The 23,082-nt window shown below is 40.2% G+C and overlaps 1 protein-coding gene across 1 annotated transcript; it reads right to left on the bottom strand.

Moving 5' to 3' along the window:
• Positions 1–707: 707 nt before the first annotated feature.
• Positions 708–17,439, bottom strand: LOC104945916 (uncharacterized). Its single transcript, XM_010771646.1, has 9 exons — positions 17,376–17,439; positions 17,046–17,063; positions 15,732–16,004; positions 14,862–14,949; positions 14,047–14,273; positions 12,934–13,221; positions 10,879–11,057; positions 3,551–3,643; positions 708–2,039 (listed from the first exon to the last, which is right to left on the bottom strand). Exons 1-9 carry the CDS (start codon positions 17,419–17,421, stop codon positions 1,590–1,592), a joined length of 1,662 nt encoding a protein of 553 aa, XP_010769948.1. The 5' UTR covers positions 17,422–17,439; the 3' UTR covers positions 708–1,589.
• Positions 17,440–23,082: the final 5,643 nt, after the last annotated feature.

Raw genomic sequence — 23,082 nt, 5'->3', positions numbered from 1 at the left:
AACCAAAGTTGAGTTGTTTGGAAGGAACACACAACGCTATGTGTGGAGAAAAAAAGGCACAGCACAGCAACATCAAAACCTCATCCCAACTGTGAAGTATGGTGGAGGGAGCATCATGGTTTGGGGCTGCTTTGCTGCCTCAGGGCCTGGACAGATTGCCATCATCGACGGAAAAATGAATTCTCAAGTTTATCAAGACATTTTGCTGGAGAACTTAAGGCCATCTGTCCACCAATTGAAGCTCAACAGAAGATGGGTGATGCAACAGGACAACGACCCAAAGCACAGAAGTAAATCAACAACAGAATGGCTTCAACAGAAGAAAATAGGCCTTCTGGAGTGGCCCAGTCAGAGTCCTGACCTCAACCCAATTGAGATGCTGTGGCATGACCTCAAGAGAGCGATTCACACCAGACATCCCAAGAATATTGCTGAACTGAAACAGTTTTGTAAAGAGGAATGGTCCAAAATTCCTCCTGACCGTTGTGCAGGTCTGATATGCAACTATAGGAAACGTTTGGTTGAGGTTATTGCTGCCATGAGGTCAACCAGTTATTAAATCCAAGGGTTCACATACTTTTTCCACCCTGCACTGTGAATGTTTACACATCATGGTGTGTTCAATAAAAACATAATCTGCTTAAGCAGACTGTGTTTGTCTATTGTTGTGACTTAGATGAAGATCAGAACACATTTTATGACCAATTTATGCAGAAATCCAGGTAGTTCCAAAGGGTTCACATACTTTTTCTTGCAACTGTATATGAGAGGAAGAAAAAAGCAATCACCGTCACTCACATAGGAGTGGTGCTATTCAATTTACAGAGCTTGTTTCTGTGCAGGCTTTTCAGGAGAAAAATAAGTTGAGGAGGTTTTTTCTAGTGGATATCTGTGAATGAGTGCTGAGACAAGCACTTGTGTCTGAGAGGCAGAGGCGCTTTCTGAAATTGGCACTATAGAGTCTGTGGATGGATGGAATGCAATCATTGCTGTTTGTCTGATGCCGTGAGAGCAGATACAAGTGTTGTCAGGCAACACACTGAGATTCTCCTCAATACAGGAGAGGCTTTTTGCTGCTGTTGTCAGTCTCCTTGGTCTTAGTGAATCATTTCTTATTCCTCGGAGCGTGCTGACTCCAACTGTCACCTTTTTGACAGGGGGTGAAATCATTTGATCCCTTTAAGGTGTTTCCCAACATTGCTGAGAGGGTTTTAACCCCTTTTTCAAATAGCTTCCTTTTATTGCCCGTTGAAGCTCGCATGCAGTCAGTCTACGCTAACGTCAGCATTTTCCTAACTATGATATCTATTTTAATGTTTAATTTAAATGCATGCATTTTCCATATGCACACATTGTTCTTCTTAGAGAGTGTGGGTTTACTCTTTTGCATCTAACTTTTCATTGCTCAGTGCATTTTCTTTTGGTCTAATATGACATCTGGATCCAAGCAAGAATATTTTGTCTGTGTCGTCAATTGAAATGCAGTGATGAAGGACTCGTGGTGTTTGGATATAATGGACGGAGCCAGATTGTTGTGGCTGTCATTACTGTATGAGGATCATGAACTACAAAACACACCGTAGTGCCTCTCAGGTGCTCTGGGCCGACTCCTCCTTCTGCCCCACCTCTTCGCTCTCAGCCCCTCCCTCCTTCTGGGCTGGATCTGACCCCACGGTGCCCCCGGAGGTTGCTCCCGGCGACGCGGCTCCGTGCAGGCTGCCGTTGGGGGTGGCAGCAGCGAGCGAGCGTGGATTGGAAGCTGGGCTCGCACTCATGGCCGAGTCAGGGGTCCGGCTGGCGCTGAGGTCCCCGTCGGGGGCCAGGGTGGCCTCCGGGCTCTCGGGGGGAACTTCTTCCGTCATGGCTGTGGGGGAGACGGCATTCAGGAGGGGCTTGTTGGAGGCGTAGGTCATGCCGCCATCCGTGTCGCTGTCCAGTGGCAGGCCAGAGGAGGTGAACTCCACCCCGGAGTCGCTCATCTCCAAAAGGTTGTCAGAGGAGAGAGTGTGGTAGCGGCCCGGTTTGGACACCTCCAGACCCTGAAGAGAGTAAGGGAGGAGGAGACACAGGAGAGGAGTGGTTAGAGGAAGGGAGGGTGAGGGTCATGAAAGACACAGGGAATGTGAAATTACCATGGGCAAGGAAAACACAAAGAAGAATAGAGAAGAGAAAAGAGGAGAGAATAATAAAACAACAGGGGGCAGAAAGAGAGAGAAACCAGGACAAAAAGGATTCCCCCACCAGAGGGGAAGAGATGGAGGAAGTGAAGAAGCAGAGGTGGTAAAAATGTAGGTCAGGAAACGCAACGTGAATAATTTATGCACATGTTTCTGGGTCCATATTTATAGATTTACCTTCCACTCCCAGCTACCAACCCTACTTATGTTCCTCCTTACATGACAACATGCACAGCAGCTATGAATTGTTCATGGCACCAGCTCGCTGCCAGGCCTCCTGAACATTACCGTCCCATTACCTTCGCTACCCGGATTCCTATACCACCTAATACTACATTGACATCGGATGTATTCTCTGCGTGAATATATCTAACTGTAAATCTTCATCAGTGCTACTTTGTTTTTATGTTGCCTTTGTTGTTTTATTTTATATTAATTTCCTCTGTGTGTTGCAAGGGTCAGGTCTACAACTGGGCTACACAGTCTGAATCTGCACATTAAACTGTGATGGCAGTATGTACAATGGGAATCTGCAGGAGTCCACTTACTGTAAGTGTGTTGACACCAAAATAATCACTGAGTGTTAAATGCAGCTTATGGATGAGAGCACACACCTCACTCCTTCATTAAACTTGCAGATTGGTATTCAGACACTATGGATAGTCATTTAAAACCTACACACATGTAAAAGGTTGTTGCCCAATTATGGATGTTTTATGTTTAATCAGCAAACCTAAGAAAGCTACTTCAGTTGAATTCTGATCCTTTGAGTCGGATTGCTGCAGAAGCTCTTTTCAAACAGCTCCCTGAGCCATAACCACTTTACTCTTTTCTCTCGCTTTCACATAAGGTCCATTCCATAAACTTTAATCTAATCTGTTTCCCTACTCAGTTTAAAGGTTCATTGCATTTGAATTCCACTTGGCATTGATGTGACTCTATATAGCAGGTAGTTCCAGCCAAGCAATCTTAAACAGAGGATGGTTAATGACCTCTGTTTTTCAGATCTGTTGTTTTATTGATATACAGCCTTGTAGGAAAACTTTCCAACAAGGCGTGTTAGACTCCAGATGAAGACTTTTATTATTGTTGGAATGATTCTTGGACTCTGTATGTTATTAAAATAGTTTTGCAACCTAAATATTCTGCTTGTTTTGCTGACCTATGAGCCTGATTTCCACTTTGTCACCAAACAATCTTATGATGGTTTCATTTTTACAAAATAAAACCTGCTTTTGTCTAAAACTCATGGCTGGCGTTTTAATAAAAAGTAATAAATAACTTAAGACATATATAAGCGGCATGTTGATAATGAATTACAACATAATTCTGTTTGAGGTCAACCTCTTTGCTTTCGTTGTTCTACCACCGACCTTTATGGGGACCTCTGTGCTCTCCGACGGGTTCTCACACACGGACTGCATCAGAGATTCCTCATTGAACCTGGTGTAAGCATCATGGACCACCTGCAGACCCACACACACAAACACACACAGACATAGATACATATGTCAAAATGCAGCCAAAACAACGTTCTGCCCCAGCAGCAAACTAGTCATCATAAAACACAAAGACACTGCTAGAGAGGACTCAAACACACGTCACTGGACACAAAGCCCCATATAGGATATTGAAGAGGAAGTTTGTGTGACATGACTGAGAGACAAGCTGAATTATTTGTCTTGACGTGGCGTCGGGAGGTTGAGAGGAAACAGAGCCAAAGGGGCTGCAATCGCTCAAATGTCGGCCTCACTGAACAGCACCGAGACACCACTAGGGGATAGATAAATGGATAGATGCTTTTGGATTTAAGAGTCGGAGAGGAAAAGGAGGAGAGGAAAGAAAGAGATGGATTTGTTGAAAAAGAAGTCCTAGGATAGATGAAAGCTAATAGAGGCAGTTAAGAGAATGAGGGAAATAGATTAAGCTGTGAAGCATGGTATTTAAAGCGCCCCTTAATGCTCATTTTCAGGTTCATATTTGTATTGTGTGCCTCTACTGTGACATGTCTCCATGCTTTGATGTTCAAAAAGCTCTTTATTTTTCCCATACTGCCTGTGCTGCAGCACCTCTTTTCACCCTTTCACCCTCTGTCTGAAACCAGAGCCCAGTCTGCTCTGATTGGTTAGCTGGCCAGCTCTGTGGTGATTGGTCAACCGCTTGGAGAAGTCCTGCCCCTTATCCCCTTATCACTTACAATGTGTTGGAGCTTTTGCTACTAGAAGTGCAAGTGTGACATAGTGATGGAAGTAAAGAAATGAGTCCAATAGAGACTTGTACAGAGATATCATAATTATCCTATGTTTACTTTCACTATTATTACAGCTGTATTTTTTAAACTGACAATGAGAGAGGGGAAGGGAAAGGGATTCAGGTGCATGAGGTATGATTGATTTTAGTTTAATATCCGACTCTCTTGGGTATTGTCCAGAGAGGCCGCTTACATCCTCTCACGCGTGTTCTGTGTTCTCAGATCTATGAGGAAATCCATAACATGTCAGAGATCAAGGGCAACTGCCGTCATCTCAACCTCCTACTGTCAACACACAAACACAAGTTCACATACACACTGGACCCACAAACACACCCAAAACAAAATCAACACAGTGAGTGAGAGAGATAAAGGGGAGTGTGACCTGCTGATTTTACATGTATTATTCTATTTACTTACCGATTATATTGACTGCTCTTCCAGTGCTTTTACTAGTTACTGAAATAAGTATTTTAAGTATCCTATTTACAGTCAACTGTTATTGGTCGCACTAACAATGAAATAGAATCTTGTTGTAGGTAATTATTGTTTTAATTTAGGTGATAACAGGCAGAGGAAAGATTTTCAAATACAATAGTAACAATCTTGGCATGTTGTAGAAAATTTGATTTGATTCAAATACTCACCATTGGTAGAGTGAGGCAATGACTTGGAAAAGGTCCAAATAATCTTATGTGTCTAAATGAGGGAGTAAAAGGCAGCTAATAGGGAGTGGTGTAAAGCTAATAGCTAAAAACGTTTGCTTATTACAACGTTATAGCTAAACATGCAGCAAGGATGACATTTTATACAGACATTTATGGTTCCAAGAGGAACAATTCTAATACTTTTAGTGATCGCCTGACTTTTCCTGTTGCACCTCTATTCTTCTTTGGAATAAATCCCGAATCCATTTTGAAGGGGCAATTGTTTGGATTTTTTTATATTTTTACAAATAAGACTTTACTAATATCAAATAAGAAACTAAGAATGTGAAGAATAGTGACAAATGTAAGTGATGGTTTTTGGTCAGTAATTACACTTGGGAATAAATGTAAAAACAACACGTCACAGGGGAGTTTTCTCAATGTCACGTTAATTATGTCTTGAAAACTAGAATATGAACAAATAACATCTAATTCACAGAAACTAGACAAACACAGATGGACACAGACCTCACGCCAACACACTTACTGGGCATGTGGTCACACAGTAACAAGTAGAACAACTCCAATGTATATCATGAAGGTTCAATAACTAATCACTACTGCCCAGGCACGTGCACACAGACATCAAAGTGGGCTTGAGCCCCTGCCCTTTTTCTTCCTCCAGAGAAAGTGCCCTTTTTTTGTTTTAAATAAATGAATATATATCTACTGCTGTTTGCGCACAGTTTCCCTTTCCAAAAATATATTGATTGAATACAAAATAAAAAGATCAGGTCGGGAGATTAGACTGTGAAGTTCCGATGCTCTCTCTACCCTCCCTCCCTCCACGTCTCGCGCACAGCGATGCGGACATCGGCAGTCACTTCAGACAGACAGGTAGCAGCACCTCCCACTTTACTGTCCCATGTTATGCCAGCTTTTCTTGGCTTGTTTGAAAGTGAGTGGTGATAAACAAATGACTAAGCTGCCAGTGCCTCGAGTTTACAGCTAATTAGCCAGAAGACAAAAACAAATATAGGCATTGCAGGTGAAAAGGATAAAACAAAAAACAAACAAAAAAACACATCACCTCACAACTTCCCAAGATAGTAACTTACGTCAAGTCAGTATTTTCCCCTGAAATGTTATGTTTAAATGCAGATTAGCTTTAAATCTATAGATGAATTTAGACGTGCAGTAAAACGAACACCATGTGTGTGTGTTTTTTGGAAGTTTTCTTTCCATTAGAGTGAAAGAAAACATGGAAGTAAAATAGACCAAAATAACCAAATGTAAATGAAAAAACGATCTTTTAGCCTGTGATGTCCTTAAACAGTAACTTCATCATCTTGATTGTTGGCTGCTCATTTAATAACTATTAATTTGACTAGTTTGTTGTCTGCATAGTGGATATTAAAGAAGACCATTGTCTCTGTGTTAGCTGATTATTTAGTAGAATTCTGTTGAGTATTAAACAATTGCGTGAGTGTGAGGGTATTAAAATAAATTGGTCAGTAAGTCAGAGATGTGCAACTATATTTAAGTTTTAAAACATTTTTTTATAAATTATTATTAAGTGCCCTTTTTCTCACTTGGTCACCCGCCCCCCAAAATGTCTGTGCACGTCCCTGCTACTGCCCTAACACATACACAGCACGCAAAACCAGCACGGTTACCCACACATACAGTACACAGCATATTCACCTTGTTAATCAACCCATACAATAAAACAACACTCAAGATACATAATGTGCATGTGTGTGTGTGTGGTAGCTGTATCACCACACACTGTATGTGAAGCTGCATGTTGGCACTTATCATAACTAGATTGTTTATGAGTAACTGCAGGTCTGCATCTGAGCCGTAAACCAGCGGAAATAAAAAGACAGAGAGAGAGAAACAAAGGAAGGACAGCGAGAGGCAAAGCAGAGGCGTGGCGGGCACACATGATATCAGTGTGATGTCATCTCAAATCATTGCTCAGCTGCAGTTACACACACCAATGTAGAGGAGAGCTTAGACATCTTAATTAGTCACTCAGGACCTATACTTAGGTTTAAAACCTTATTTTCTTAAAGCAAGTGAACAACTCTACTTTCCACTTGCTTGTTTCATAAACTGTCTTTGAGCAAGGCAGAGTGTCACTCTTTTTAAGAAACGTAAGATTTTGATAGTTAAATATTAGATTGAATTACTTGTTAAAATGGACATTTTTGCAGTTTGCACCCCGACCTGGTTCAGAGCCGTATCTAAAATCCCTGCAGGTAATTCACACTCATGACTGAGCTTGTCAAACTAACAGACATTAGGCACTGATAATTTGCCTCCCATGCTGTTGACCATACTCGTGTTTTTGCATCAACTACAACAAAAACAACAACACTGTGTAACATCACTTTTTAATGATTTCACAGGCTCCTGGCAGCTGTTAGTTCCTAGTCCTTATGTACTTATATTTGTAGGTAAGGTATACTTGGACAAAGCTCAGTCATTTGAATGTCGAAAACTCTTTAAAGATCCCAGACACGGATTGTCCCAGATTGTGGTTCCCCACTTAAGGTAATTCATTGACTTTTTCTCAAAGTAGGTCTTCGATCAACTTCCGCCTATTCATTTAGATGGATATCAGATTCTCCTCGGTGTTCAGGGTTTATTTAGTGTGTTGGTGGGCCATTTCTTTGATGGATTTGTATCATCTTAAAACCACACGATTTACCTAATACTGAACAAACATTTCTTAAACTGTCAAAAGTTGATCAAGGAACTATTTTGTCAAAAAAAAGGAGAGTACAATTTCTCTAGACACCAAAGGAAAGGCAGTAAAAAAGGAGGCGAGAACACAATTGTCTCACCAAGAAGAGGCTCCGTTTGAGGCTCCTTAAAGTAAGAGGGAGAAACGTAACGCACAGGCAACAGCGTTAGCTGGGCCACGGACCACAGGCATCCAGCTGGGAGCAGGAAGTCTGCACAGCTTTATTTTCAATTGACTCAAGCTGAACCAAGAGGCACATCAGAAACTTATCACATTATATTATTTAAAACAAAAACAAACGTACATAAATACAAACACATGACCCTGAATGATGTAAATAGTTGAATTAAAGTTACATTTAAAAATGTGAAGCAACCTTAAAAAGACAGAATAAGGAATATTGCATCTTAACAGCCTCACAAGACTGTCAGCCAATACCTGCCTGCATATCTCTATAGGTATATAGGCGAAATCTGAATCTATGGAAACAATACAAATCCACTGCAACATGCATACAATTATACGGGGGGGAAAAGAGAACAGAGAAACATAAGTAACATTAATGTGTCATCACACACAAATACTCACTTTTTCAAAGGCTGTAAATAACTGGTGCACCTGCCCGTTGTTTTATTTGTTCAATTTCTCTCAAATTCTGGCCTCTGTTGTTCAAGTCAAAAGTCTCAGTCCTGATTTCTTCAAACCACATCTACATTTCTCTAAGTTGGAATCACATGTTTTAGAGTATTATATGACCTGACATCACCATTTCCATCACAGAGAGGCAATTAAAAATTAATTATCTTCCACTTAAAGTTAGCTACTGTGTGTTGCAACGGTACATGATGTTTATCTCAGACCAGTTTCCACTCTAGCTCCGTGGTTTGGATCAATTATTATATTATTACCAGAACTTTTAAAACCGCACTCAGACCATTTCTATTATTCTTTTTATTATCATTCAATTTCCGGATTATCTATGAAGTCATGATCACTTAATTTGATATCAAAGACAGTCAATTGATCCAAGAAAGCCTTTATTCTGACTCCAGTGAGTTTTAATTGAACCACAATTACTATCGGTCTCTCAGAATATTAACTGTGGATGCTGGAGAGAGAGGGGATATCTGTCAGGTTTTTTAAAGATCAAATAATGAAATGTATCATTCATTTTGGAAAACAGTACTCTGATTATAAGACATCTAAAATAACCTTTGATAAATCAGTCCCATCGATTTGTAATTATATGAAAATGATCATTGGTGATAAGATAAGACAGGCAGAGTTTGAAAAGCAACACTTGAGGTATACAGGGAGTTTTTTTTAAACACTCATGTAATAAATCTGGACGTATCGCTGTTAACAATGGAGCCTGTATTGAACTAAACATTATATTGCGTCCCTCTGTGGAACAATCAATATCTGAATCTGATGTTTTACAGCCGAGTCATCAGTGTGTAATGGGCTTTTAATTGATCTATAGATTCAGTTGGTTAACAAACCCCAACTGTGGACGCTAAAAGGAGGGCCGTAGTGTCAGAAAGGTTAACTGTTAACTCCTCTTCATCATCCCATCGGTCAGTCCAGCCAGTATTGAGCAGGTGATAACAGGCAGAGCAAAGATTTTCAAATACAAATATATAGAAAACAATAGAAAACAAGAAGTGCATTTTAGTTGTTTGTTGTGTACTTATGCTCAAGCATTGATAGTAGTCAAATGTAATTCCTAATTGAAGATTTGTGAAACATACATTCAAATTAAAACAACTGACTCTCAAAAGCCTTTCTGTAGCGATTCAACCATTTAAAAATAAACCCAATCTAAAAACTGATTAATAGTTCAAAATTAAAATGAGTAATAAAGTAGTTCAAAAGGGATTTTATTATGTGACACGGGGTGCTTGTTATTGTAGGAACATTCAGTCATTTACATGACAAAACTACTACCCAGGAATTCCCTGTGCAAAGGAACCATTTACAAATGTTGATACAATATAATATTTGTGCCAACATCTTGTCACTACAACTGACACTAGAGACTGTAACTTGGACCTGTTCTTCATTAAAAATGAAAATGTGAGCTGTGTCAAAATGTGTGAAAGTGGATTGCCACAGCTCAAAGGTTCCACATTTGAATGCAGTATGTTTCAGGCTTAAGTCTCCATCTCATAGTAAATTAGTAAGCAATAACTGGCAGAGCTGTAGTCGTTTACTTTAACACCACATACATTAATCCCTTCTGTTCCTTGAACGTATATGTTTTACTGTAAGAGTAAAAGAAGAAAAAAGAGACACAGGGAGCTGAACGAGAAATACTAAAGCTGCGGTTGAATAGTCAAGAAATGACGTTTCCTGATCAATTTTCTCGATCTCTCCTCTGTGGAAAAGAGCTACAATGCTAAGGAAAATCTGTTTCCAATTAACTAGACCAAAGATATATATATCTTTTAAGTTCATATATTTATAACAAACAGAACTTGAGTCCACACCTTGACATTTTCCATAATTTGTACATTAAACAACAAGGACAGATGTTTCTTACAGACACATGCTGGGTCAATATAATTGTTGCTGCTGTAATCAATTGTGATCCAGTTTGCCTTAACTAAATATAATAAGCAATCAACCCACTCAACCACTTTGCAATTAGGGGATTCAACCAACTTTGATCCTAGCTGCAGCTTAGATCCCTTCTGGTTTATCCCTGTTAGGAATCTTCCTAAGCTAAAAAGACAATTTGATTGCAACCTATATTTCTTGTGAGTTTCCCGCTGCATTGTGGTTGTCTTTAATTGGACTGTACCATATGATCTTAGTAGGGGAGGATTGTACCAGCTGGCCAACCTATCTCCAACAACAGGAACATCCTGTTCTACCTTTCAATCCTTTTGCAGCAGACAAACAGACCTTACTTTCACCACGTGCCACATGTTCATTTAGCCTAAAGATCCACTGTTCCACCAGGGCCTTTTCTTATTTATATCTCAGTGACTCTACAACACTCCTCCATCCATAAGACATGAAGACGGTAATACAATAGGTGGATGTTACCTGTCTGAAAGCCTCTCCTTCGTTATGTCCGGCCTGCTGAGCGAGCAGAATCACCCTCTTGTCCTTCTCATTCCTCATGTGCACTCTGTAGACACAGGACAGCAGGCAGAGCAGCAGCATGAAGGCGATCACACCCATCAGGGCCAGGATGGCTACAGTCAGAGGAGGCAGCTTATTGGCTGGGGGGGAGAAACCACAAACACAGAGAAAAATAATCAGCCTACTGTGACCTCATGCATAAATGCTGCTTCAAACTGTGTAGTAAAGCTACTCATCTGTCATCTGTTTCTTGTTGTTTTGCTATTATGACAGCTTCATTATTTACATTTATGACTAGCCTAATACTGAGTTTAGCTGTAAAGTATCAAATGGCACTCTATATAAAAGAGGCAATCGAATAAAGCAATGGACTGGGGGTGTGGATTTCTTCTGTTACTTTGATTTCGATCCTGTCAATGGTCCAACAGTGTTATGAGTGCAAAGCTCAATCGATGGAGTATCGTTTTAAGAGATGATCTGTGTTCACTGACACTTGTGATCTCAATGGTTTCAAAATAGCTCCGAGTTCACAGCTATGCAGGATGTGCCAGCCTGCTTGTATACTTATTCAAGATGCATTACTTTGACTGCCACTACACTATTCCTACTGTATGAAAGTCTTTCAATCAACACAATCTATTAGAAGCTTTTTAAAAATGTTATATAAGATATCAGTTCATCTTTCTTCAGTATATAAACCGATGCAGGTTAGTTGTATGCGTATTGCGTAGCCTAGCAGATGTTGGATGGTTGCTAGGCTAGGTTAAGGCAGAGAACACATTGAACATAGAGCATGTTAGTTCATACAAATAGTGTAGAAAAATATCTAACTTCGATATAACCCTATATAACTAAGTCATTTCTGATACCGAGCTCCGATGCTGAAAAGGCATCGGAAAACGGCTGTCCTTATTCCTCCGACCTAGGTTTACAACGTTCCCGCTAAAATCTACACGCAAGACCACCTGCTTAGGGAGGCAACTCACAGCGTGGCCTCAAACACTATTGTTTGCTGTTGTATCACTTTTTTCAGGCACTAACACGTTGCATGTCCGACGGCCAGGATATCAACGGAACGTGTAGTGTAAGTGTTGGTGGGCTGGTAGAACCCCAGAGCAGTATCAAACTGCCCCTGGAGGAGAAACCCTGTGTCGGTTGGGACACTCCCCGGTTTAGAGCAGCTTCAGGACCCTCATTCCTTAACCCCCCTTTTTGAATCTTAATGATGTCAATTTCAATAATCTAACAAACTGAGCATAAGCCAAAGTCAAATATCACAGCTGTGATCTTACAATGCCAGCAAAGCACACATCATATTTCAGCATCAATCAAAACCAAATCAACCACAGTTACCAATATGAAACTATAGCTTATCTTTCGCATGGTTTCTACTTTCCACATTTGAATTCCAACATTTGGAATTTAAATGATCAACTTCTGTCAGCCTTTTCCAAGGAAGGGTGTTCAGTTCTTACCTTACCAAGCAGAAACCTTCAGAGACTACCAGAGACCACAAATTGGGTCAAGATGTAAAAAGTACAAACCGGTTGTATTGGTTGTTCACAAAAATAGAGGATTACAAGATCCAAAAAATAAAATACAAATACAAAAAGTTTAAGTCAGGTACAGAGTCGAAAGCTTAAACTTCTTTTAACTCAATTGAAAATATGAAAACTAAATTCTTAAATGTTTAATTGTTCTTTTGAGGTAATCTTTTCAGGTTGTAACCGTCCTACTCAAAATCACAAGGCCTTCTTCCCTAGAATTGGTGAAGAAACCTACGCTTACTCAAGCTGAGGAGTCAAAAATGAGATTAGTTCAAAAGTTCAGTATGCATCAACTCTGGTTTCGGATGTCTGGTAAGAGATTTCTGAGAAATACTTACTTTCCATCAAACCAAACTAATGCCTATAAATTTATTAGCAATGGTACATGTCATAGAGATAGGATCGGTAGGTGAGGTCTGTCACGGACACTTAAACAGCAGATCTGTCAACAGTGTTTTCTCCGTCTTACCTTCAACATCTATGTGGACATGAGCCACAGTAAAGCCCGTCAGATCTGTCACAATGAAGACCCCCGTGTCTGTGAAGGTGGCCTTCTTCAGGATGAGCTCCGACCCCTCCACACTCAGCCTGCCCTCCAGCTCAGGGCCCAGCGGCGTCACCATGACCCCCTCCTCCAGGATGGGCCGGTCCTGATGGTCGGATCTGGACCTGTAGACAATGTTAGCGTTGGAGTGGTGCAGGTAGAGTTTTATCTTCCGGTTTTCTCCGTGGGTGAGGTGGAGAAAGTCCCGGTGCTCTGTGTGAAGAAATATAACGTTTATAATAGCTGACTTAGCAATTTGCAGATGCTAATGTGGACTAATTTGTAGACGTTTCTGTTGATGGAAGCCAGTTCATCATGTTCGAGTGAAAAGTTAATAGCTAAAGATGCTAGCTATTCACCGTTAGCGCTGATAGCATAAACATTTAAAAGTAAACTGATTTTATTGAACTGCCCCCTGCTGGTCTGATAATGTGGAAAGTCAATGATACACATTTTAATAGCTTCCGGAAATGTTTAATTCATTCTATATGTATAATTTCGACCATATGTACCAGACTGAACTTTAGCTCAAACCACATGTACAACAGAATATCCTCAAAGAACAATAAGTATGGCTGTGGATAGCCTTGTTAAAAAGGGACAGTGTGACCTAAAATCAAAGATTCAAATGTTTGTTTTGGTTGCTCAAAGCGCCATAAAGCACTTCAGCAATATCTCTTTCCAGAACTTCATCCTCCACAGAAAATGTATGGAGCCTCATGAACAGTTTACTGTAGGAACCAAACTACATTTAGGTCATGATTTCTGAAAAAGAGACATTTTGTTGGCCTTTATAGCACTACAAGCAAATAATCATTATGTTCATTTAAATTGGAGAGAAGTTAGATATATCTACGGTTTATATCTCCTACATGTTTCAACTAACACCAAAGCAATCAAGATAGCAAAATAAGCAAATGTATCTCAGTTATAATATTTCATTTCCCTATTGCAACAACTATAAAAACATGCAGATGTGATTAATATATCCGATAATTAAAACTGAGAGGATGCAGCAGAGCATAAATCTCTCCTCACCTCTCACATTCAGACAGTTTCTCCTTCTCACTTTGCCCTCACGGTCCAACACTGTGAAGCTCCCCTCGTCCGTAGCCTTGACCGAGTGCAGTGTCACCTTTTTCTCCGACACACTGAGGCGCCCCACGTATTCCTCGGCCAGCACCTCCGTCTGGTTGTACAGCACCAGGGGGGGGGGCTCTGTAGTGTGATGTATCTCCGTCTGATTGGGCGGAGTCAGAGCGGGCCTGAGGTTCGGAGAGAAAGGAAGTGAATGAGTGTTAAACCACCACATGAGAAATCAGGGTAAATCCTGTTTCGGCCCAATCAGTGATGTCACAGCAGGTGTTTTAATGCTAATTGCTGATTGGCCAGTGGTAAACATTCAACAAAGCAGCAGGATATCTCTCCTGTTTATTAGCCATACACAGATCAAAATGTCCCCAACATTTGCCCACCAAAGTTGTTTTTAACCTTTTGCCACATTTCAGCCTTCATCAGAAAAGAAGAGTTTTTGTCATGCTAATTTGGTACAAGAAGAAGAGTGTGGTCTATACTTGAAAACAGGCCAAGATCTTGAGACATTTGTTATAGACTGTTCTGCCTCCTACACATAAGCCCCGCCCCCTTCATAGCCTGTTTGTTGTAGACTCTTGTGATGGTTGCAGCTATTGGAGTTTATGTGACAGTTACTATACAGATCAACAACGTTACAATACTATACAATCGATGCAGTATATATAGTGCTGGCTGCTAAATGTGGATAAATAATCTGCAATAAGCATGACTCCATTCATGCATTCTTGTTTTTCTTATTATGCTTTCACTGACCGTACCTGAACTCCAGAGTGATGGGGCCTTCCACTTGGTTGAGATAGATTTGGTAAGTTTCTCCATACTTCACCACCTGCTCCAAAGCGCAGTCTGATCAACAAGACCACAGGAAATAAAGGTCAAAGCAGGAACGTTTGTGAAAGGCAGATCGCCTATGTTGTTGAGCTGAGTGCGAAAGGTATAACGTTTTTATGGTTGCTTGGTTACTTAATTTGAACAATCTTCTGGGGTTTACAGAATCTAATCTTTGCCAATTTGAGTAACACTTTAAAATAACCATCATTTGTAAATGGCAATTTAATTAAAATTGTTATTACATGTAAGCTAAATGTTATTTCCCTATTAAAAAACAATGAAATGTTAATTATTAGTGTTCATTTAGTATCAGTATTTGTATTTTATATTTTTTGAATGGACCATAAACCAATTATTAACCATTAAAGAAAAACAAAAAAGTGCTACAGTGAGATAGCACACAGCTTACTCTTTTTATGATCATATAATACATTATTATATGATCATTAGGTCTATAAAATATATGTACATATAGAACTACACATTTGTGTAGTCCTATATATTCCAATAATGCTGTTGATAAAGATTGAAGCTAGTTTAGCATGTGCCTTAGGGCCACGATCTGGCATATGTGACTGTTTGGCACCATCCTTCCATAGTTCTCTATATGTTTCTTTCTTTCTAGATAATGTTGTACATAACAGATAAGACACCAAAGACTAATAAAGTTGTTTTCACCAATCAAAAGTGATTTTTTAAAAGATGAACTTCTATTCCAAAAGACTTTAAACAGCCAACCTCAAGCTGGTAAACACACTCTAGCGCTGCCTCTGGATAGGAGTGCACAGAGAGCTCACCCCTGACGTTGATGATGAGTTGCTTGGCGGTGTTGGGGCTGTTCGTGTTCTTGATGACGTACACCCCTTCGTCCTCCTCCAGCATGTCCTCCAGCACCAGGTGGCCCGGGGAGCTGAGGCGGGCCCTGGGATTCACCACCTTGCCCGCCTGCAGCAGAACCACCTCAGCGGAGCCGTTGGTCCTGGGTTTGAACACGACCTCACCAAGGTTCCCAGACGGGACGTTGATGTGAATCTCCTCCCCAAAGAAGGCTGTCCGTTGTTCCTCTTTAACTGGTGGAAATGTTTAATTAGATATGATTCTTATTTAGGCCCTTTCCTCATGCATATAATCTGTTCATTCTCAAAAAGCATTTTTAAGTAGGGCTGCTCAATTAATCTTATTTTAATCGCAATTACGATTTTGGCTTGTAACGATTATGAAAACAACATAATCGAAATAAAACGATTTTTTTTGTTTTATTTTTTTGTTTTTTATTGTTTTTTCAGTTGAATTATACTTAAAGTGGACCTATCATGCTATATTTGAATAATATAGTGTTGGACCATACCTATATAAGGCATATTTTTACTTTTTATTATTCAAAATACCAAACAGATCATGCATTGTAGCCATTCCTCATTTCGCTCAATTTAACACTGTCTTTGCATGGGCTGATTCTGTGAGAACAGCACCATCTACAGGCCTGGCATATGTACTACAGCGTCTCCAGCGCTTTCGAACGGCAATGTCCGTGGCTGTCTCCTCCTGATTGGTGGAGTTGGCCCAATAGCCCTAGCGCCACTTCTGTGACGTCACAGAAGTGTTCAACTCTGGAAGATTCAGAGGAATCAACTGTTAAAAACATAATAATAATCTTGATATCAATTATTGACCCAAATAATCGAGATTATGATTTTTGCCATAATCGAGCAGCCCTATTTGTAAGCATGCATTATAGATTGGGATGGGCAATATGCAGAAAATCTAATATCACAAATGTTTTGACCAAATACGTCCATCCAGAGATACTGCAACAGTATTGCAGGGTGGATAAGTGGTGCTTTTACAAAAATATTTACTCACTGAGATTGATAAATAACTATCAGTAGCCTCAGCCTGATTATGGATATAATTAAGGTAAATAAAAGAAGAGCTAGAACAGTCTGAAACCTTTTAGAAAAGTACATAACTTTACTTTAAAACCAGAAAGAGGTAACATTTTTGCCATATTGTCATATCACAAATCTAAGACAATATCTAGTCTGAGATCTCAATATCGATATAACATTGATGTGTTTCCAGGCTCTACAAAAAGAAGCATGCAACTTTACCTTTCAAAGAGGCCACAGCTGCAAAAAGACAAGAGAGTGTGTTCGTTTTAAAATATATTGTTTCTTTTGTTGTCTTTTATTGTAAAATCTCTTAACATAAGTCAGATTTTCTTTGTTCTTAGTAGAAAAACCACTTCCTGAAAAAATAAGAAAGTATTGAAAAGGAAAGTGCACCAAATAATAATAAATAGATCACAAAATAAATTCCTTGGTGGGGTTTTCATACAGTATGAGCTTATTATTCAGTTAATCAGAGTCAGCTTTGCAGGAAGTCTGCTTCAGCCGTTTATCTGAGCCCACTCCCAAGTGAATGATTTAGTTTGTGCTTACCCGTGCAGATCAGGGCGCTCAACACTGCAGCGCTGAGTACCTTCATCTTTAATGGTCAGTGTCTGGAAAATAGAAACACATAAAACACACCAAATTTAAAAAACTTAAATTTAAATAAAGCATTTTATAGCAGGATTATGTCCAATTACAAATTAGTAAAAAAAAGAACCTGCTAATTACCTCATTGTTATTTGCCATACGATCAGGTTAACTTACTAAATGTAATGGGTAGCCTATTTGGGTGTTTGATTCAAAAGACCTCTGCAGAGTAGAAGCATACCCATTTCAATCTGTGTCCCCAAGTTGAAGTCCCACCCTGCATCACTCTGCTGCACTAAATAGCTTTCGACAAATTGGCTCAAAGGGAGAGCACTGCCAATACATGTTGAAAAGAAAATCTATAGTGTTGCTGTAAGGTAGAATATAAGCCAATTGTTATAGATAAAGCATCTTAAAAGCAGAGTGTGTGTTTCAAAGACATGGAGCTGTGTGGTGAGCTCAAGAGCAGCTATCATGACGAAGACCACAAACCGGAGAAATACACGATCAAGGAAGAGGAGCAATAAAGAAAGGAAGGAAGAGAAGAGAAATGGTGAAAGGGAGAGAGGGAGAGAGGGATAGAGTAGGTCCCATTGGGACGCTGAGATGGACAGCAGCCAGCTGGCCTGAGGGGCCTCTAACCTGTCAGTACTGCTGCACTGGATTACACTGAGCAGTAGCACGCAGTTATTAAGGTGGGATAATTAGACGCAGAGACCGAGGGAAACAGCTGGAGAGACTGGAATTTAAAACTGCATTACTAACAATTCTTCTTCAAAGGGGCCCTATTATGCTCATTTTCAGGTTCATATTAGTATTTTGTGTCTACTGTGACATGTTTAAATGCTTTAATGTTCAAAAAGCTCTTTATTTTTCTCACACTGCCTGATGTGCTGCGGCACCTCTTTTCACCCTCTGTCTGAAACCAGAGCCCAGCCTGCTCTGATTCGCTGTCTGGCCGGCTCTGTTGTGGTTGGTCAAGTGCTCAGAGATGTCCCGCCCATTAGTATCATATACAATGTGTGGGAGCACTCGCCAATAGAGACGAGACAAAGTGTTATGGAGTGATGTCACAGAGGTAAACAAAGGAGTCCAATGGAGGGGGAGTGTGTGAAAGAGAAACTCCCACAGGGATGTTAGCCTTTGCAGACCATTTACATGCACCAAGATCTATATGACACACTACAGGAAAGAGACAACCCCAAAAATCACAATAGATTCTCTTTGAACCCTCTGATCAACACCAACCCTGGTTGTGAAAGAGTGGGAAACTACAGAAAAGTGACTATCTGACTCAAGAAAGATATTCAAATGCAAATGTGCTGTATTCTTTCTGATACTATTTGCTTCTTTTTTCTTCTTCGCTCTATTTTTATGTGTATCCCCTCATGTTTTTGAAAGTAAAAATCTTCAATGAATTTCACTCGTCACTATTCCCAAAGTAAACCACAGTGGAGGAATATAACGTGGACGTTTTTTTGCCAAGAAAACACAGGTAACAACTTATGAGTGTAACAGATTTACATTTAACAGGATGTTTTCAGCAACTATAAGTGTATCTTTTTTTACCTGTAGAATGATACTTTTCAAGCTCCTCTGCAGGCATTTCTCCAACGTATTCTCTTGCAAATGATATATATATTTACTGTATACCTCTGTATGTGTGGTCCAAGACACCCACTCAATATGTCTAAATCAGACTGCTGAAGTATCATATTGGCTCAAGTATTTTAGCAGAAGGACGGGACATACTTTTTTTACAGGAAGTTAGAAGGGAGTCATTTCAGGGGCAGTACTTGGAGGAAGTTGATTAAACAACGTATAGCTATTCTGATGTACATGAGGTCATGTGAGTATTAGAGTATTATAGGCTGGCATAAAAGATCTGACAGTGTGGGATTGTGACATGATGCTGTACTCAAATAAAGTCAGTTTCCTCTCAACACTGAAAAGACTGTTTGTGTACAGTACAACTTTATGTATATGGAAGGTCTATTGATTGTATGTTTTACTAAAATGAGATAAGCCCCAGCCTCATTATGTCCTGTACTGAAGTTTCCAGTATGCAGTGTTAGGGAACAAAGTGAATAACCGCATTTTTTCACTCAGAACAATAAAAAGCCATTGAATCTCAGCCAGTTTCTTCATATGAAGGATAAGAGTGCTATTTTTAAAAAAAAGCCAATCTCACCGTGCACATCAACAGACGAAAATGCACTGCCAAATGACGCCCTAGCATTGAAGTGGGCAGAAAAAGAGCTCAAGAGGCTTTCAGTCCCTGAGCAGAACACAGTAATCATAGCATATGTTCTAATCAGTGGCCTGTAAAGCTGGTTTGAATCATCATCTACAGAGCCATTAGCTCATTGTATGTGTGAGTGCTTGAGCCTTAGTGCTGCAAAGACGTAAATTACAGGTTTGATTTATAGATGAAGACAACTGAACATCTGAAGAAGTGCGTCGAAGTTAATAGTGTACAATCAGAGTTTGACAAAAATGTTTTCGCCTGAGTGCAAAAAGTGTATTCCTTATGCATTAAAATAATATGACTTGAAGAGGCCCTATTGTGCTTTTTGTGCTTTTCCCTTTCCTGCTGTGTGTTATACAGATGTGTGTGCATGTAAATGGCCTTCTTGAAACAGAAACTAGTGAAAACTGTCGCTTCTGTTGCTAGCACTCCAACACATTGTGTGTCATAGGCTAAGGAGCGGGACATCTCGAAGCAGTTGACCAATCACAACAGAGCCGGCCAGCTAACAAATCAGAGACAGCTGGGCTCTGGTTTCAGACAGAGGGTGAAAAGAGGTGCTGCAGCACAGAATAGGCAACACATACAAATATGAACCTGAACATTAGCATGATAGGACCCCTTTGCACACAAGTAGAGGCCTAATCATGTTAAACGGTTCCTCCTTAAAACCCAAAGAGGCTAACCTGAACAAACAAAGGGGCGTGGCAGGGCTAGAATTATGTATATGTGTCTATAAGTGTATTTATGTGGCTGCTTGAAGGTGAATGGGTTGAAAATATGTGTTATCTACAAAACCACTACAAGACATTGTTTAACAGTTTAAATCATTTGAAGGGATGATGGTGAACTCGACTCTTTATTTTGAATTAATTAACTCTTGGCTGCCTCATGAAGGAGGGTTAGGGCTAGCTTGTTGACCATGGGGTATCCTGAATACAAATAAACTCAGCAGCCTGAGCTAACAATGTAACCTCTGTCCTTTGCCTGAGGGTATGATGTCCATTTCAAACATCTGACTCCAAATGGGTCACTGCTCTCCTGATTCGTGTTATGAGCGTTAGATCAATGGAACTGCTGGACGCTCGGCCTTTACTGGACTGCGTGTGGGACACATCCAGCAGCCTCTCTGTGGTGAGAGGCATGGAGGTTACATCTTTCAGGATGATCTCATCAGCCTCACATCCATCGTGACTGACAGACTGAAGAGCTTTTTCCCCCTCATCTCTCCTCTCCCACACGAGCATCATGCCTCTATACAGTCTCTCTCATCCTTCTGCTTCTCTCTGTTTCTCCTCTGAAACACTTGTGCTGCCTTCTCTTCCTTTTGTTTGCTGTCCCTCTCTCCTCAAACATCTTTCCATTTGTTTCCTCTAAGTCTGATAAAGTTGTTTGCTGATGTGCTGCCTGTCACGATTCTCATGTTATGTCACGTTTATAGTTTTGTAGGTTTGGGTGTTTTTGCTGTTTTCCATGTCATGTTTTCCTTTGGGTTATTGTCTGGTCCTTTTCCCTGTGTTTTCCTCTCGTCATTAGTTTCCCTGGTGTGTCTAATTGTCTGATTATGTTCACCTGGGCCCCTGTGTTTTCTCCTCCCTCCTCACCTGTGTCTTGTTGTGTGATTGAGTCTTGTGTGTATTTAAGTTCTGGGTTGTCTGTCTGTCTTGGTCGGTTCGTCTTGTTCCATGACTAGTTCTGCGGTGAGTGTTCTGTTTGTCATTGTACATATATATCATAGCCTTGAAATAAAGGAAGTTTCAGTTTATATCTGCATTTGGGTCCTGCTTGTTTCACAAACCGTGACAGCTGGTAAAGAAACGGAAAGTCTGGCGGCTAAAGAGAAAGATGTTGTCTCAGGAGGTGGAGGAGACCAAAGCAGAGCGAAAAGGAAAGAATATTGGGTCTGATGTCAGACTGACAAAAAGACAAATGGGATAAGATAAGAGGACTCAAACAGGACTTACAATAATAATAAAACTGTTCACTAACAGTGCAATAAAAAGAGCAATTCAATATCTACAGGAAACATAGACGGTCACACAATTCATGTAAATATGAACAGTTTTTAGTAGTGAGAAAACCGTAGTGGTAGTTACGTAATCGCACGTTATTTATCAGGATGCTCATGATGCACTTTGTCTAATATATGGTCATAAATCCTTNCTTAAGGTCTTTAAAAATGTTTCCCTTAAAGAGCATCTTGCAGGTTTTTACTTTTTTAATTGTAATTTTCAAGCAAGTTTAAGCATAAATGTAGAAAAAATAAAAACCTGCAAGATGCTCTTTAAGGGAAACATTTTTAAAGACCTTAAGACCAGCCAAAGTCCAACTGACTCCCACACACACTGACACACCCCTCCTCTACAGTCATTGTGGAAGAGAAAGTTACACACCCGCTTACAAGAAACATGAATCCCATTACGGGGAAACGCATTCACACAAATACACCAAACACACACACACACACACACACACAAATACACCAAACACACACACACACACACAAATACACCAAACACACACACACACACACAAATACACCAAACACACAAACACACACACACACACACACACAAATACACCAAACACACACCAATACACCACACACACTTGATTTTTTAGTATTTGTGTTTCAAAGATACAGATTCACTGACAGGGGTAATAAAGTTGCATATTAGACGCTTTACATTAATACAGATACTAAATAATGTAAACATGTGAAACACTATCACACACATTTTGCGATGTGAGGGAGGCCAACACACAAATGCTAAACCCCACACACAAGCTGTTTTTCTGAATTCCTAACACATTCAGCCTGACAGCAGCGGAGCCCCACAGAGCGGCACATCACAGGTATGAGCTGCCCTAACACAGCTGTGCACATGCAGACCAGGCTAGCCTCAGAATGATGCACACAAACACACATTATGGGCTACATGCATCTCTGAAACCTCAAGTTAAACACTTCTTCAATCATGTCTCTCACCAGGACTTTTAATGATCTAAATCTGCTGCAGCCTGTTGAGAAGCATCTAATCCTTCCTTGTTACAGACCAATCAACTCAATTGGAGCTTGATAATGATGAATTAATTCAAATAATGTTCCAGATTCTTGACCCAGATCTTACAGTATGTTCTATATGAATGATACAAACCTACATTAGTGTATCAGAGAGGTGTTGGGCCACAACAAGCCTACAGAGCAGCTTCTGCTAAAACAGCTGTCCTCATTAATGGCGCATTTCCACTACACGGCCTCGCTCGGTATGGCTAGGCCTCGTTAGGACTGGCTCACTTTATGGTGCATTTCCATTACAGTTTAGCAACTGGGGTAGTATCTATAGTAACGCAGTGTAGGCGGAGCCGTGACGTAATCTTCAATGAGAGCCACAGAAAAACAACACAGCTGTTAGCTGT

This window comes from Notothenia coriiceps, unplaced genomic scaffold (assembly GCF_000735185.1).
Source record: "Notothenia coriiceps isolate Sejong01 unplaced genomic scaffold, NC01 NC01_scaffold00010175, whole genome shotgun sequence".
Taxonomy (NCBI): domain Eukaryota; kingdom Metazoa; phylum Chordata; class Actinopteri; order Perciformes; family Nototheniidae; genus Notothenia; species Notothenia coriiceps.
This window is presented reverse-complemented; position numbering and strand designations above follow the sequence as displayed.